The sequence below is a fragment of the Prionailurus viverrinus genome, chromosome E1, assembly GCF_022837055.1.
Source record: "Prionailurus viverrinus isolate Anna chromosome E1, UM_Priviv_1.0, whole genome shotgun sequence".
NCBI lineage: Eukaryota > Metazoa > Chordata > Mammalia > Carnivora > Felidae > Prionailurus > Prionailurus viverrinus.
In genome coordinates this window covers 28359919-28376329 of record NC_062574.1, presented here as the reverse complement: position 1 = coordinate 28376329, position 16411 = coordinate 28359919, and the positions used below count along the sequence as shown (strand labels likewise).

Genomic DNA, 16411 nt, shown 5'->3' with positions numbered 1-16411 from the left:
GCGGTGTTTTGGAAGTGTTTGGTGGCGATTCCTCAGTGTGGTGAGGGAGGCATGGAGAGGGTGGGAGCTGAACTTCAGAGGGCCATGCATCATGCCCATGAATGAAACAGAGAACAGAGAGTGAGCACAAATTCAGGGGCATGTCTTCAAGGAAATATTCTTATTTTTATTTGTGATGGATGATTTGAACTCTTCTATGACAGTAAGATATATTCTCATAGGAACATTCTGGAAAGCCACACTCACACATTTCTGCCTTCTTGGTGGACAGTTTCCTGTTATTATGACACCATTTCTCCATAAGAGCGTTGTATTTTCTTTATTTTGACCCCTTTTTCCAATACTCTGTTTTGGTGTGAGTCTGGATTGGTGGAAATAGCACAAGACTTAGAGGTTAAGCTTTAAATGAAAATCTCTAACTCATAACTTACCAAACTGATGATGACTTGGGATGAACCACTTGACCTCTCTTGGCCTCATGACTTCTTCTTCAATAAATTTGCTTAAATTAATATCTGACCTCCAAACCTCCCAAATTTATTATAAGAATCAAGTAAAAAATCATGTGAGAAAACATTGGGCAAACCATGTAAATATTTTTTCTTCCAGTCTTTTTTTGATGATTTTATTTTATTTTCAAATTTGAAAATATCATGAATGTTCAGATTATTTCTGCATTACATTTTCAGTGTAGAATAATAATTGTTACAAACAAAGGATTATGTGTAAAATACATGTAAGTTCTAGAACATTATAGCATTGTGAGAGCTCCTAGAAAGACTACTTGATTTAAGAAATAGAAGTTACCAGTAACTTATACCTACCCACAGGGTCCTCTGCCTCACATTCACTCTCTCCCCCCCAATGAAACTCTTTTCTTGAATTTTGCATTTGCCATCCTATTGCTTACAAAAACACTTTTATCACGTTTTTACATAATCAGTAAATATACTGATTGTTTTGTTTTATTTTGAGCTTTCTGAAAATATCCTACTGGACATAATATTCTTGGATTTACTTCTTTTTCCACTCAACATTATATTTTTAAGCTTATTTGGGTTGTTTCCAGGTTTGTTTGTTTGTTTTGCTATTGAAAACAGTGCTATTTTGAATATTGCCTTATTTGGGCTATACCTTGAAATAGAATTGCTGGGACGCCTGCAATGGGCTATACCTTGAAATAGAATTGCTGGGACGCCTGGGTGGCTCAGTCGGTTGAGCGTCCTGACTTTAGATTTTGGCTCAGGTCATGATCCCAGGGTTCTGGGATCAGGCCCTGTGTTGGGCCCTGAGTTGAGTGTGGAGCCTGCTTAGGATTCTTTCTCTTCCTCTGCCCCTCTCCTCCACTCTTGCTCTTTCTATAAAAGGAGAGTGAGAGAGAGTGAAAGAGAGAGAGAGAGAGAGAGCGAGAGCGAGAGAGAGAGAGATGGAAATGCTAGGTTTTAAGATCTTCAAAGACAAAACTTTACAAAATGGTGCCAAATTGTTTTCCAAAACTGTTGTACCAAATTACACGTCTATAAGTGGTGTCTAAGTGTTCCCACCAATTCACATCCTACTAGCAGTTGATATTCTGAGACATCTTAATTTTTGCCAGTTTCATGGGTAAAAAATATTTTCTCTGTAGTCTGTAATCATTTGCATTTCTCTCCTCCCTAATGGTTCTTTCCATGTTTTTATTGCTTTCACTTTTCCTGTGAATGCCTTTCGTTAATTTTTCTCTTAACTTTTTCTAGTGAATGTGGGAATTCTCACATAATTTGATTACTGATCAATTGTTGGTTATGTTATATACAATACCTTCTCCCAGTTTGTGATTTGTCTCTGTCTGTGGTGTTAATTTTAATGTAGTTGGATATATTAGTTTTTCATTTCAATATGAACTCATTGATCTCTAATTTAAAAAAAAATTTGCTTCTTACCCAGAGGACAGAAAGATATTCTACATATTTCTTTTATCTTAACTTAAACAAATTTTAACTTCTTGAAAAATCTGAGATTTATAGAAAAGTTGCAAGTGTAGTAGAAGGGCTGTTTTTTCCTGAAGGCTTGAGGATCAGTAGCCAATCTGATGCTCACCATTCCTTAATACTTGAACATGCATTTTCTGCAAAGATGTTTTCCTATGATACTGCCACACAGTCATCAACACTGTTGCAGTAACAATATGTTGCTAGAATCCAGTTTTCAGCCTCCATTCAAGTTTTGCCAAATATCACAGTAAAGTCATCTAGAAAGAGAAGCTGGATCCAAATCACATGTTGCATTTTGTTGTTGTGTCTTTTTAGACATCTCGAATCTGGAAGAGCTTCTTGAATTTGGTTATCTTGGCACTTTCAAAGATTACAGGCCAGTGATTCTGTAGAATGTCCTTTAATTTGGATTTGGCTGATATTTCGGGTGATTAGCTTCAGGTGATGCATTTTGGTCACTCTTTCAAGGACATCCCAGACGCCATGCTGTGTGTTCTTATTGCATGTTATGAGGTGCGACTGATGTTGCTTTGTCTCATTACTAATGCCCTATCACTTCGATTACTTGACTGAGGAGGTGTTAGGATTCTGATCTTTGTTATCATTTTCTCTTGAAAAATAGTAAATATTTTGTGAGGAGGTACTTTGAGACTATGTCAATATCTGGTTCTTTATCACACTTGCAGTTTATTCTTTTGTTTATTTCTATCTGTGTGGACTTGTATTTTCCTTTTTTTTAATCAATTGAGTTATAATCTATTACTAATTTGTCCCAGAGTTGGCCAGTTGGAGTCTCTTCAAGGTGCTTTTTCAAGCGCATCCTTACTTTCTGGCACAGTGTCATGCACACGCTTATCTTATATTTTCCTGTTCTGGCTCTAGAATCAAGTATTTCTCTAAACAGTCCTGCCAAAAGCAATTTTGGTGAAGAATGGTGTTTACGGGTCACTATCTGGGTGCTGGGAGTGCTCACTGATTTAGCCAGGGTCATGAAGATTTACTCTAGTTTTCTAGGAGTTTTATAACTTTAGCTCTTATATTTAGGTCTTTTTTGAATTATTTTTTTAAGTTTATTCATTTATTTTTGAGAGAGAGGGAGCACGAGCATGAGCCAGAAAGGGGCAGAGAGAGAGGGAGAGAGAGAATCCCAAGCAGTCTCCACACTGTCAGCATGGAACTGATGCAGGGCTTGAACTCATGAACTGTGAGATTATGACCTGAGCTGAATCAAGAGTCAGACGCTTAACCTACTGAGCCACCCAGGTGCCCCTCGAGTTAATTTTTGTATATGGTTTAAGGTAGCAATCCAACTTTACTCTTTTTTGTGTGGATATCCACTTGTCCTCGTGCCATTCATTGAAGAGACTATTTTCCCCCATTGAAGAGTTCTTTGAAAATCAATTGACTGTAAAATAAATAAATAAATAAATAAATAAATAAAAATAAAAAATAAATCAATTGACTATAGATGTATGAATTTATTCCTGGACTCTCAATTCTATTCTTTGGTATATACATCTTTTCAATGTTTCTTTGGAGGGATGAGTCCTGGGAGTTCCCCACTCTGCCATCACTCTATCCTTAATTTACTAACTTATTTATCTCCCTCTATACAACTCACTGCCCATACCAGATCCATTTCCTTACTGCACTTGGGCTTTGGTATCACACTGCAGGCCAGCCCCCCAACTCAGCCAGTTTCTTACACTACTCATGCTCCAAAAATCTCACCTCACAATGTCCCCCATGTGGACATCCTCCTCGCCCTGCTTGGTCTCCAAGTCCTGGTGTCAGACTGAACCCCTGCATGAACACGCACCTCATCCCTTCGAAGCTTTGATTCCTTGCACTGAGTGATGTTCTCCTCACCTTGCTTTAACACCCACAATGGGCAGGTCCCAGGAGGGGACACCCAGGCTCTGACAGCCCATACTGGGTCACATCCTATGGACACCCCATTCAAAATATGTTTTTATTCTACATTCAGAAGGGATTTTCTCAACTCTATTTTCAAATTCTGCTATTACAGTTTTCATTCCTGTCAACATATTTTAATTTCCAAGAACTCTTCTTTGTTCTGTGACTTTTGTCCATGCCATCCTGTTCTTATGTTATGGCTACTCTACCTTCTTGCTTCTCTCAAAGGATGCTAATTATATAAACTGGAGATTAAAAAAAAGTTTTCTTCTGCTTCCCAGGCCATTTCTTTTTTCTTATCATTTATTTTTCTATTTATTTTGTGTTTGCCCTTTCTGTTGGTGGTCTTCCTTAAACTCCTGGTGATCTTCGATTATCTGCATTTAAGAGTAAGGCAATACAATGCTAATTGGTACCTCTATGTATAGTGTAGATTTCACTTCAGGGGTTCAGGTAGAACCCCTGAAGAACCCCCAAGTGACAACACATAAAGGTCTATTTTTCCAGAGCTTTTTCTCCAAAGGAAAAAAAAATCTTGATTTTCTGTCTTTGGCTTAGATGCGAGAATTTTGCACTGGGGTGATGAGCCTCAGTACCTCTTAGTATAGAAAGATTCCTACCTGATATCCCTCTCTCAAGTACATTACTCACATCTGAGTTTGTGACCTCTGCTATTACGAATTTTCTTATGTAAGAGAGACTTTGCATCATTGTCAAGATCCTTTTGCCTCTGGCCCATTATGTTCATTCCTGTTCCTAGGTGCTTTATATGAATACAGCATTGCTCTTGGGTGCCTACCCAACAGTCATCCCCAGCCACTTCTCTCTTGTTTGTCCCTCTCATAGGTGTTCACTTTGCCAGAACACTTTAAAGCTAGGAGCGCTCACATGTTCATGTGATCCAGGAATGACAAATACTACAAAAAGTGTGTTTGCCAGAGAGCTTTTGGAAAAGATTTTTCCTCCATGATTAAAGGCCAGAGATGTAGGAGGAAAAATAAACTGTCCCACACCCCTTTGCTTCCCTCTAGCCTTTGAATGAGAGTGTGTGAGGACACACGTGATGATTGAAGTCATGGAGTCCATCTTGGCTCATGAGGGAAAGGCCAAGAGCATCACAGAGTCACTGAGGTGGTGTCTTGATATCATTGGGCCATGGTCCCACCTGGCTCATTGGCTTTGACTCCCTGATTTTTCTGAATCACCTTTTTCTCTCCTCCTTTTCTTTTGTTTTTGTTTTTTTAAATTTTTTTAATTAAAAAAAATTTTTTACACCTGCTAGAGGGTGGGCAGAATAAACAGGTGATAAAAAATGTTTGAGGGAGAGACAGAGTGCAGTGGGGGAGGGTCAGAGAAAGAGGGAGACACAGAATCCAAAGCAGGCTCCAGGCTCTGAGCTGTCAGCACAGAGACCAATGCGGGGCTTGAAATCACCAACCACAAGATCATGAGCTGAGCCAAAGTCACCCAGATGCCCCCTCCTCCTTCTTTTCATATCTCCCATCTCCTTTCCTTTCTCCTCTCTTCTCTTCTCTTCACTCTCCTCACATCTTTAACGGTTTTGAAGCTGGGATGGGATGAGTCGAGGACACAGGCAAAGTTACAGGCTCTTACTGCCCTTGTTAAGTCTTTGCCGAAACAAGATGGGGTGTGAAGAAATGGAGGAACAGCTCCCCCATGTCTGTTCCATCCACCCTCTCATCTCCTTCCCCCTGTGGCTGTGGAGGCCTTCATCTATAGGTCACTCTCCTGCATCATGTTCTCCACTGGCTTCTCATGTCCTGTTAGATAAATCTAAATTCATTAACCTGGTTCTTTCAAGCTCTGCAGAGTCTGATCCCTGCCTCCTTCCCTCCCTCACCCCCCACCACTTGCCCTGTGCTCTGGCCTTGCTGAGGTGCTCGGGGTTCCTGGAGTAGATGCTGTGCCATTTCATCTCTGGGTCTCTGTTCTTCCTGCCAGAAACACACTTCTGCCTACATGCATGAACCGTCCCTTTGTTCAAATGCTAACCCTTTTCCCTTCTCTCCCAGGCATGGCTAGGTGCTCAGTCCTTTATCCTTTGAGTCCTTCCCTGATAGAGCTGTTTCCTCCTTGATGTGAGTGCATTTATGTGTTTCTGAGTCTGTTTTCCCCACTTGACTGTGAGTTCGTTGAAAGCAAACTGTATGCCTTATATTTGTGTCCCCAGCACTGGGCAGAGAGGTGGACCCAGACATGCTCTCTGTGCTCTCCTGCTCTTCAAGGATAACTTCCACTTGTGCTAACAAACATTTACCGAATTTTCAAAATAGGCCAGCTACAAAACTCTAAAGCAATAAGCCATAGTGTAATCAATTTTTAAAACAGAAAAATCATCCATAATCTCACACGGAGGAATCAACTTTGGGGTTGACATGTGGTTTAGGAGACATTTTACAGACATTTATGTGCCTTGAGAGGAGACATGTATAAACTAGAGCATACATGGGCTTTCTCACTGAGAGGTAAATCAGAATCATAAGGATTTAATCTAGGTAATTTAATTAGTTACTGTGAATTACCTTATAGTTAGTGACATCTGATAGTTAATGAGATTGATAAAGGCTATTCCCTTTTCCAGCATTAACACAGGCTATTTTTACAAGCAGCTGGATTTTAAAATGGAGTATAGCTCTAATCTTGGGAAGAATTAGCTTTTTAAGTTTATAGCTCTTGTATGTTGGAAGAAACCAAAGCTTTTCATAGTGTTTCTATATGCCAGAGGGACTTCATTTTATTAAGTATAAATATTTGTACTGAAAGAACTCAGACCAACTTGGAAACCTCATGTGGAACAGAGAGATTCTAAGAAATCAAAGTTTCCATAATGCACCAAATTTAGGAAGCCAGGCAATTCCAATTCTGACCAGTTCATCATAATAAGAAAATATATGCACTTCCTGTACTAGTCCTTGTATGAAAGGAAAGATCTTACTGAGTAATAAAGAGTACTAGAATTTTATAGAAGGCCCAATAGAATTGGATATGGATGGGGAATCAACTTTGTGGTCTGGTTGGCAAAAAGAACCCCACAAAGTTTACATGGTTTCAGATTCCAAGGCAGTATACAAACATTTTCCACCTATGAATTGCCCAAGTTAAGATCAATTAAAATTATTTTTAAGATAAATATCAAATACTTTTTTTTTTAATATATCAAACTGGTCGTGTTGGTGATGCTGTGAGGGAGAACTGTCCACGTGCTGACAAACCTGAGGTAAGTCGTTCTCAGACTGCGGCCCCAGAGAAGCAGCATCAGAATCATCTGAAAGCTTGTCAGAAATGCCAGTTCTCAGGCGCCCACAAGACCTACTCAATCAGACACTCTGTGCGGGCTGAGTTTCATTGCACCCTGCAGGTGATTCTAATGCATGCTCGAGTGTGTGAACCACTGCTCTATGAAACGGGTCCTTCCAAAAGTCTCAGGCATGTTAATTCTTTTGCAGAGACTCTGTCCTCCTAATTCTATATTTCATGAATCTCTACAATTTTCAATGTCTTTGGTAGGGTTTTTGTTTTTGTTTTTGTCTTTTTTGCCCTCAAGGCAGACCTCTCAACTAGTGTTTTTGAGAGACTTAGCAACTTTTTAACAACTCCCATTGCTCCCTTGTCCCCAGTGGGAATCATTCCAGCTCTACTTCCTGAGTCCAATAGTTTCTCCCTGAGATTATGCCCTCTTCCCCAGGGTCACGCCCATGAGGGTGCATGGGGGTATGGGCTGGCACCAGGAAGCTGCAAAGGGACATGGAAAGAACCCCCCCCCCAGAAAGATGTAAGACCTGAACTCTCTTCTCCCATTCTGGGCTGAGGAAAGGTGAGAGACTGAGGGTTTCCTCACCTACCAATAGGTCAGCAGTAATTGGGTTCTTGAAAACACCTGCTAGAGGGTGGGCAGAATAAACAGGTGACATAGACTTGACGGTAGCTAAGTCTAAAGCGTGAGGAGAGCCTCAGGAAGTAATTCAGGGGGAATGTGATGTTAAAACAGTGGCTTCGGGTTGCATGTAAAACCTAGTCATTTTAGCAACCGGGCGTAGAGGGGGCCTTAGGAGGTACAGGCAGGGGATAAGTAAAATCACTCAAAACTTCTCCACATAATCAGTTGCCTACTTGAGACATTAATTTGACAACATTTATTGAGCACCTGCCATATCAGAGTTGTTCCAAGTTCTAGGGTTACTGAGATATTGAAATTATAATGTACTTGGTTGACAGAAGATGGAACAAATGAGTGATAAGCCTATAATCGAGGTATTTTAAAAAATATTATAAGAAGCTGAGAAATAGTAGTTCTGCAGGGGAGAGTTGGTGAAATAAGTGGCAGAGAAGGTGATGTCTGAGTGGGTAGTTTCTAAGGCTAAGGTGGGGAACAGGATTCTAGGAAACAAACATGGAAATAAGCAAATATGTGGCATGTTTGAGAAACTACAATCCATTAAAGAGACAGTGGTTCATCAGATGCAGAGATACTGATTAGGAAGGCAGAAGGAGGCTTCATTTTGACAGCTCATATGACATGCTGAGTGGATGGTGTGCGCGTATATGCAGGTATGTATTTCCCCTCTGACATGATCTACAAAAAGTATTCAATGTGGCTCCTAAGGAATGCTAGTGAGCAGTACTGTGTGGAAGGTGGACTTGAGGAAAAGCAAATGGACGTGAGCAATTCAAAGAGAAAGCTCTCTAACAGATACTGGATTGCACAGGCAGGTAAGAGAGAATGGGAGACTGAGGCCCCCCTAACCCTGTTTCCGTTGACCTCTCCACCTCCATCACCTTCTCCAGCTTTGGCCCTGTTCCCTCCCCCGCCCACTACCTTCCTATTTCCCCTTCCTTCACCTGCTCTGTTCCTCCTTCGCCCTTCCTCTTCATCTACCCTTAATTCTTCATCGATTTCCTTTTTTTTTCCTGTAATATTTTCCTTTTTCCTCTACCTCTGGATTCAGTACCCTCTTCTGAAATTGCTGTCCTTTCAGAAGAGCGGAGTCTTCTTCAAACAATATATTCGTCACCTATTACTTGATGTCATGAAAGTCCCTTATCCCTCTGCCTCTTGTGTCCACATATGTTCTGGGGAGCCTCACCAAGTAAGGGAACACCTATGCTAGGGGGTGGGGGAGACCAGATATCCCAGGTGTTCAATCATGTCTCCATGGGCTCCTCCTTGGGCTCTTCTGCACGAACCTGCATACCCTACTCACCCACCCAGCAGGCAACATCTGGCACTTATTAAGTACCAACTGTGAGCGAGGATGGGGACTGAGGGACACAAATATATTGTGAAATTGAGACCATCTGTCTGTAAGATGACATGGTTGAATTGTGGAGGAAAAACAGACAATATAAAAAGTTCATTAACATGATGACGTGTTCAATATTGTGTGAAAAGTGACTAAAGAAAAATGTATTTGAGATGGGAAGAAGGAAGGATGTCTTTAGAGGAGGAGGCTACACAGAGAGTGATTACCATTTATTTCCAGGCACTATTCTAGAAACTTTGTATGTATCATTCTACTTCAGCCATCTGAAGAGGCCATAAAGTATTTTTATTCTTAACTTTCAGATAATGAGATAGACCTAGAGAGATTAAGTAAACTTAATCAAAGTCAAATCTTAAGGAAATGGAAGACTTGATATTTGACTGATATTCTGTTGGACTCCAACTGTCTCCCTACCACTGTCTTTGAAAGGCAGGTTGATATGTCTCTGGATGGCATTAAGATATCTTATGAATGTATATTACAGCACCAACCTGTAAACTCTCTAGAGATAAGCCCATTTCATCAGCACCTAGTGATATGGGCTACGCATGCAATGGCCATCATATAGACCTGGACAACTCAGTTCTGAGCTCCAGAGCACTAAATAGACAAGTGGTAACTTCATGCATCCTGTGGTTCCTGTGGTTCCTTTTCTTTAGGTGTATGGAGAAAATTGCCATGGAACAAGGGAACCTCACGTGGGTATCAGAATTTGTCTTCCTGGGACTCTCACAGACTCGAGAGCTCCAGCTTTTCCTGTTTCTGGTGTTCCTGTTTGTCTATACCACCACTGTCGTGGGAAACCTCCTCATCATGGTCACGGTGACCTCAGACACACGGCTCCACACACCCATGTACTTTCTGCTCCGAAATCTGGCTGTCTTAGACCTCTGTTTCTCCTCTGTCACTGCCCCAAAGATGCTGGTGGACTTCCTCTCTGAGAAGAAGACCATCTCCTACCAGGGCTGCATGGCCCAGATCTTCTTCTTCCACTTTCTGGGAGGCACCATGGTCTTCTTCCTCTCAGTCATGGCCTATGACCGCCTTGTTGCCATCTCCCGACCCCTCCACTATGTGACCATCATGAACACACAGCTCTGTGTGGGACTTGTGGTGGCTAGCTGGATAGGAGGATTCGTCCATTCCATTGCCCAACTGGCTCTGATGCTCCCATTGCCTTTCTGTGGCCCCAACATCCTGGATAACTTCTACTGTGATGTCCCACAAGTGCTGAGACTTGCCTGCACTGACACCACCCTCCTGGAGTTCCTCATGATCTCCAACAGTGGGCTGCTGGATGTCATCTGGTTCTTTCTCCTCCTGACCTCCTACTCAGTCATCCTGGTGATGCTGAGGTCCCACTCTGGGCAGGCGAGGAGGAAGGCAGCTTCCACTTGCACCACCCACATCGTCGTGGTGTCTATGGTTTTCATTCCAAGCATTTACCTCTATGCCCGGCCCTTCACCCCCTTCTCCATGGACAAGGCTGTGTCCATCAGCCACACGGTCATGACCCCCATGCTCAACCCCATGATCTACACCCTGAGGAACCAGGAGGTGCAGGCAGCAGTGAAGAGACTAGGGAGGCGCCGGCTGGTTTGTAAAAGGGAGTGACAATGAGTGGGTCACTTCTCTCTGGCTTTGTGTTCCATTTGTAAAATGGAGGGAAAGCTACTGTGTCTGCTGGCTGTCTTCATAGCTTGTGCATATGTTGTGGAGGTCATCATAGAAGTGAGTGAGTTTTGAAACTAAGCAACTGACTCAGATTTTTGGGAAAAAGGGAAAAGTCCCCTTTGGTGGCTAAGGTTTGTGCCAGGTTTCTAAAACCCCTGCTCACTGAGAAGTGTTCTCATGACTCTGGAAAGCTACACCCTTCTTTCCCCCTTCTTGGGGGGTCGTTTCCCTTTTGTGATGAGGGCATTTCCCCCAGTGAAACCACTTCTAGTTTATGTGTTTTGACTTCTCTTCCCAGCACCCCTTTTGACCTGTGTCCAGAGTGTTAGAGACAGCACAGACCTTGAAGACATAGCCTTAGCTTGGGAGCCCTGGACCCATATGTTACCAGACTGCTGACCTTGGATAAGCTACCTGGCCTCTCTTGAACTCATGGATTCCTCCTCACCAAACTGGCATAAAGCAATATCTGTCCCAATAATCTCACAGATTTGTTATAAGATCCAAAATGTGTATAAGAATATTTTATCAACCTTACATAGAACCTATGTGAGGGTTATTGTCATTGTTATGATTATTCCTGACATGTATTTTTTCATGGGTTGAGCGGTGTTTTGGAAGTGTTTGGTGGCGATTCCTTAGTGTGGTGAGGGAGGCATGGAGAGGGTGGGAGCTGAACTCCAGAGGGCCATGCAACATGCTCATGAGTGAGTATAAATTCAGGGGCGTGTCTGCACGACTCTGACTACCATCAGAGCCTGCCATCTACCCATTAAACCCCATTTTCAGACTCAACACTTCTTGTAAACAGGAATGGGAAGATCCATTCATTTGTTCATTCATTCATTTTTGTAAAAATACATTTGGGGCCTGCTGCAGTACTTTATGCATAGACAGTGCTCTGTAACAGTTTGCTGGCTCTCTGTTTCTCTTTATCCCCATCCCTTTTTCCTTCTCTACCTCCCTGCATTGATTTCTGCCAGTTCAGTCTTTACATCCATCTGGGCTTTCCCTCCATCCCCAGTTCACTGGTGTTCCTTGCTTCCTCTCTTCCTAAACCTCATTGCCATGCACCCATCATATCTTTCCTTCACTATCACACTGGGACTTTGGGGTCAGGTTGTTAGAGTTGAAGAGAAGAAATAGGTTATGGTTAGAGTTGCAAGGGGTTGCAACCCCGACAACTTTCAATAAAAAGAGGAGGTTTAAAGTTCTCTCTGAAGTTGCATATTGTGGGTATAAGAAGCTGTCAGGACTGACACAGCTGGTCTCTCTTTTCCCTCCCTCCCTCCTAATGCGGTCACCTTATATATGTCTCAGATGGGAGCCTCAGCCTGAAAACTGACTTTCCCATTGTGCTTTCTGCAATCAACTAGCTCAGTGTCTCAGGTTCCAATTCCAAAACCCTATGAAAATAATCTGATTGGCTGAGGTTGGGCCACATGTCCCATATGGCTGAGGGGATGTGAAGATCATGTGACAGAAGCATAACCATCAAGGTCCGTCCCTTCAGCAAGAATTGTGGGTAAAGGTTGTTCCCAGAGAAAGAGCATGTGGGTAGACAGACTCCCCCATAGATATATCTGCCATGAAAGGCACAAGGAGGATACCCCTTAAATTACACCATCCAAGGAACTTGTAATTAGTTATGTCTAGACATTCATGTGTTTATTCATCCATTAAATAAGTATTTATTGAGTGCTTTCCAATTTATTTTTTCTGTTCTACTTGTCCTTTTTACCCCAGATTCTTAGGGAAACTGTCTTTGTCTTGGCTGAACTGAGGGGAGAGAGGATAGGGTCCTGGGGAAGCAGGACATTCTCAGAAGACACATGTGGCAGCAGCAGTGGCTGATCCAGGAGAAGCCATCAGCAGTCGCTGGGGGAGCTGGGATGCCGAGAGAACTGAAAGCAGGAGAGGAAGCAGCTGAGGCACCAAAGACTATGGTGCCTGCCTGGACAGGCATGTACAGGCATATCTCCTGCATCTCATGGATGCAGGGACATACCAAGGAAAGGACAGAGGGTGCCTGTGCAGGCAATAGAGGGATCTTTTTCTGTGGAGAATTTAAAACAATAATAAAACTGACTAAAGGTGCTTCAAAAAGTACCATGCCTGGGCAACTCTAAACAATGTTGGAGCTAAAATTCTCCCTGCCAAGTGGGTTATTCCCACCACCCTGCCCTTCATAAACCTGGTGTATGTGTGTGTGTGTGTGTGTGTGTGTGTGTGTGTGTGTGATATACAGGCAGGACCCTGGGAAAGTGGGAGAAATAATTAGAACTAGAGAAGGGAGAAGACCAGAGACCTTATGAAGGAGGAGAGTGTATGCAGTGGAAAGAGAGAACTTCATGCTTTCTCTGATTCTGTACTGATGTCAATAAAGCAGCAAGGTTATGGGGAGACCACTGAGGTGAAGGCCAAGGGGGAAAGACAAGTTTGAGCTGTAGCCCTGTCTCCCATGACAGGGAATCTGCCCAGGGAGCCCCTTGCAGCCCTCCTCAAGAACATGGAAATGGGGCCCACAGGCCCTTGGGCTTGCCCCATGCTGTGAATTGACAGAGAAGCCACAAAAACCAGGACACCTACTGCTTTGCAGTGAGAGCTCTCATAAGAAAAAGACACATCATTTGCTCCTTTCATCCTCCCCACAGGAGGTGCTGGAAAGAGGAAGGAAGAAGTGTGAAGGGACAGATGAGTAATAAATGGACACATAAATAATTTCAGGAACAAAACCTATGAAGGAAAGGCATGGAGCAATGTGTCTGGTAGGGTGGGCAGTATATAGTAAGATGTGGTGGGAGAAGGTATCTCTGAGGAGGGGATATTTGAACAAAGATCTGGATAATGAGGAGTCAGTCAGTTCAAGATCTGGGTGATGGGCAAGCATTCCAGATAGAATGAAATAGCAAGTGCAAAGGTCCTGAGGTAAGAATGAACTTGGTGGCCAAAGGAAGAAGAAAAGAGACTATAATAGGAATGTGGTGAACAAAGAGGATCTTGGTAGGAGGTGAGCTCTAAGATGTTGTATTAATTATCTACTACTGCATAACAATCCCAAACCTAGCAGCTTACAAGTAGTCATATGTTATCTCTCATGAGATCCATGGGCCAGGAGTTCTAGCAGGGCACAGCACAGACATCCTATCTCTGCTTCTTGGGCCTCAGCTGGAAGACTCAAAGGTGAGGGGTGGAATCGCTTGACTTTCATTCACCCGACATGTCTGGCTATTGATGTTGGTATCGGCTGAGTACCTAGGTGGGGCAGTTGACTGGCCTCTCCGTGTGGCCTGGGCTCTCTCACAACCTGGTAGCTGGGTTCCAAGGACATATGTCCTGGGGGAGAGAGACAGGTGGAAGCTCACGTGGCTAGTCTCAAAAGTCAATGAGCATCACTTCTGCCGCATTCTGTTAGACGAAGTGAGCCACCCAAGTATAGCCCCCATTCAAAGAGGGGACTTAAACTCTATCTTTTGAATGAGGAGGGTCAAAGAATTTATGAATATATTCTTAAGTTACTATTGATGTGTAGATAAGAGCCAGATGATGAGAGAGTTTGAATTTTATTCTGAGTGCAGTGAATCTTTGGAAGATTTGGATGGGAGGCGGGGTGGTAGCATGACTTAATTTATATTTTAAAAAGGTCATGTTGGCTGCTGGACAGAGGATGAGTTATAGAGGTCAGACCTGGTAGAGGGTGGTGAAAATTTGACTTGGAGAAAAGAGAGCTGGATTCTAGTTCAAGTTCCTGCACTAACTATCTGTTACCTTGGGCAAGTCTCTCAACACAAGGATACAGGAGTACCCTTTTGCATTTATATGAGGATGTACCTCTGGCTTCTCCTCCCTCAAACCTGCAGGGGCCGATGTTTGTTTTATGTCTCTCCCCTGTTCGATGCCTGTTTTTGCTCACCACCCTAACCCCAGTGCCTAGCACAGGACCTAGAATGTGAAGGCTCTCCACAAATATTTGTTCAAAGAATAAATGAACACATAATATTGTAAATATTGTTCCTTAACAGCAGACCTCTCTGACCTTCTGGATCTGGAGAGTATCCACCAACGCCATAGGCCTTCAGTGATAAGGCTGTGGTGAGGAGGAGCATTGAGGGAGCATCTGGCTGCATCTCTTCTGGAATGATCCTGTGCCCATTGTATTCAGAATGCCCATTGCATTCAGAACCATTATCACTGTCCAGATGTACATAAAGAAAGCAATTCTAAAGGTTCAGAGCCATCGGGGCTGTGGCTGCCGTTGCACTTGATGCCTGCCATCCCCTGTAGCATTGCATATTCTTGCTTGTAAATAGTTGGTTTGATACAGCAGTGAGAACACGGTGATTGCAAAGACGAAGAGACAGAACTTGGGTTCCTTCAGTTCCGTCACTTTATGTGACTATTTGGAGTTATCAGTTGTGTATAAAATTTAAGACCGTGAAACAGAGTGTAAACTGCAAAGTACAATGTTCTTAAAGGGAAATTTTACTTCGTAGATGAATGGTGTACTGAATTCGAGTATCTTTACCATTGAAATGTATTCTTCTTTTAAAATTCCAAATTGTTTATTTTAAAATAAAACAAAAATCACCAGAAACTATAAGAATATATTAAATATTATATTAAAACCACCAATATGTAGGTAGTTTTTCTCCTTTATTTATTTATTAATTTTTAAATGCTTATTTATTTATTTTGGTAGAGAGCGTGTGCACACGAATAGGGGAGGGGTAGAGGGAGAGGAAGAGAGAGAATCCCAAGCAGGCTCTGCATCAGTGCACAGCCCCACCTGGGCTCTGATCTCATGAACTTCAAGATCATGACCTGAGCCGAAATCAAGAGTCACACACTTAACCGACTGAGCCACCCAGGTGCCCCTCCCCTTTATGTAAAACATAGTCACATAATTAAAAAGTATTAATCCAATACTTTTTTCCTTTTTATATTTTAAAAATATTTTTTAAAAGTTTACTAAGACAGGGGCGCCTGGGTAGTTCAGTCAGTTAAGCATGCAGCTTCTGCTCGGGTCATGATCTCATGGTTCGTGGGTTCAAGCCCTGCGTCGGGCTCTGTGCTGACAGCTCAGAGCCTGGAGCCTGTTTCAGATTCTGTGTCTCCCTCTCTCTCTGCTCCTTCCCCACTCTCTTTCTCTCAAAAATAAATAAAACATTAAAAAAAAAAGTTTACTAAGAGAACTTTCACACATTTCCAACCATTATCATTATTTTTTTCATTATGTAAAAGAGGGGCTATCAAAAAACAATCTGCTCCTGGTACCAGATACTCGAGGTTGCCACTGGGCAACCTTGGGGCCACTGGGGGGCAGAGGAGGGCCGCTGAGGTGGGAGGCAGGGGCTGCAGAGGCCGGAGACTGGGTTTAGGTAGGGCATGGGGACAGGAGGGCCGGGGGCAAGGACTCTTGGAGCAGGTGCAGGTCGATACTGAGGAAGGGATGGCCCTGGGGCAGGAACAAGGACAGACAGGCTGTGGGGCGCGGGGGTGGGGAGTGGGGTGGGGTGGGACGACGATCCTGGAGCTGAGCAGCAGCTAATGTGCTCTGCAGGTGGA

The 16411-nt window shown here is 43.0% G+C and overlaps 1 protein-coding gene across 1 annotated transcript; it reads left to right on the top strand.

Annotated features, from left to right (window-relative positions):
• The first annotated feature begins 9835 nt into the window (after positions 1-9835).
• LOC125151729 (olfactory receptor 4D2) lies at positions 9836-10996 on the top strand. The gene has a single exon (XM_047833131.1). The coding sequence runs from the start codon at positions 9836-9838 to the stop codon at positions 10784-10786; it is 951 nt and encodes a 316-aa protein (XP_047689087.1). The 3' UTR covers positions 10787-10996.
• The last annotated feature ends 5415 nt before the right edge of the window (positions 10997-16411 follow it).

Bases quoted from the DNA above. Each gene is read 5' to 3' on its own strand.
- LOC125151729 (XM_047833131.1), top strand. From the start codon at position 9,836: ATGGAGAAAATTGCCATGGAACAAGGGAACCTCACGTGGGTATCAGAA.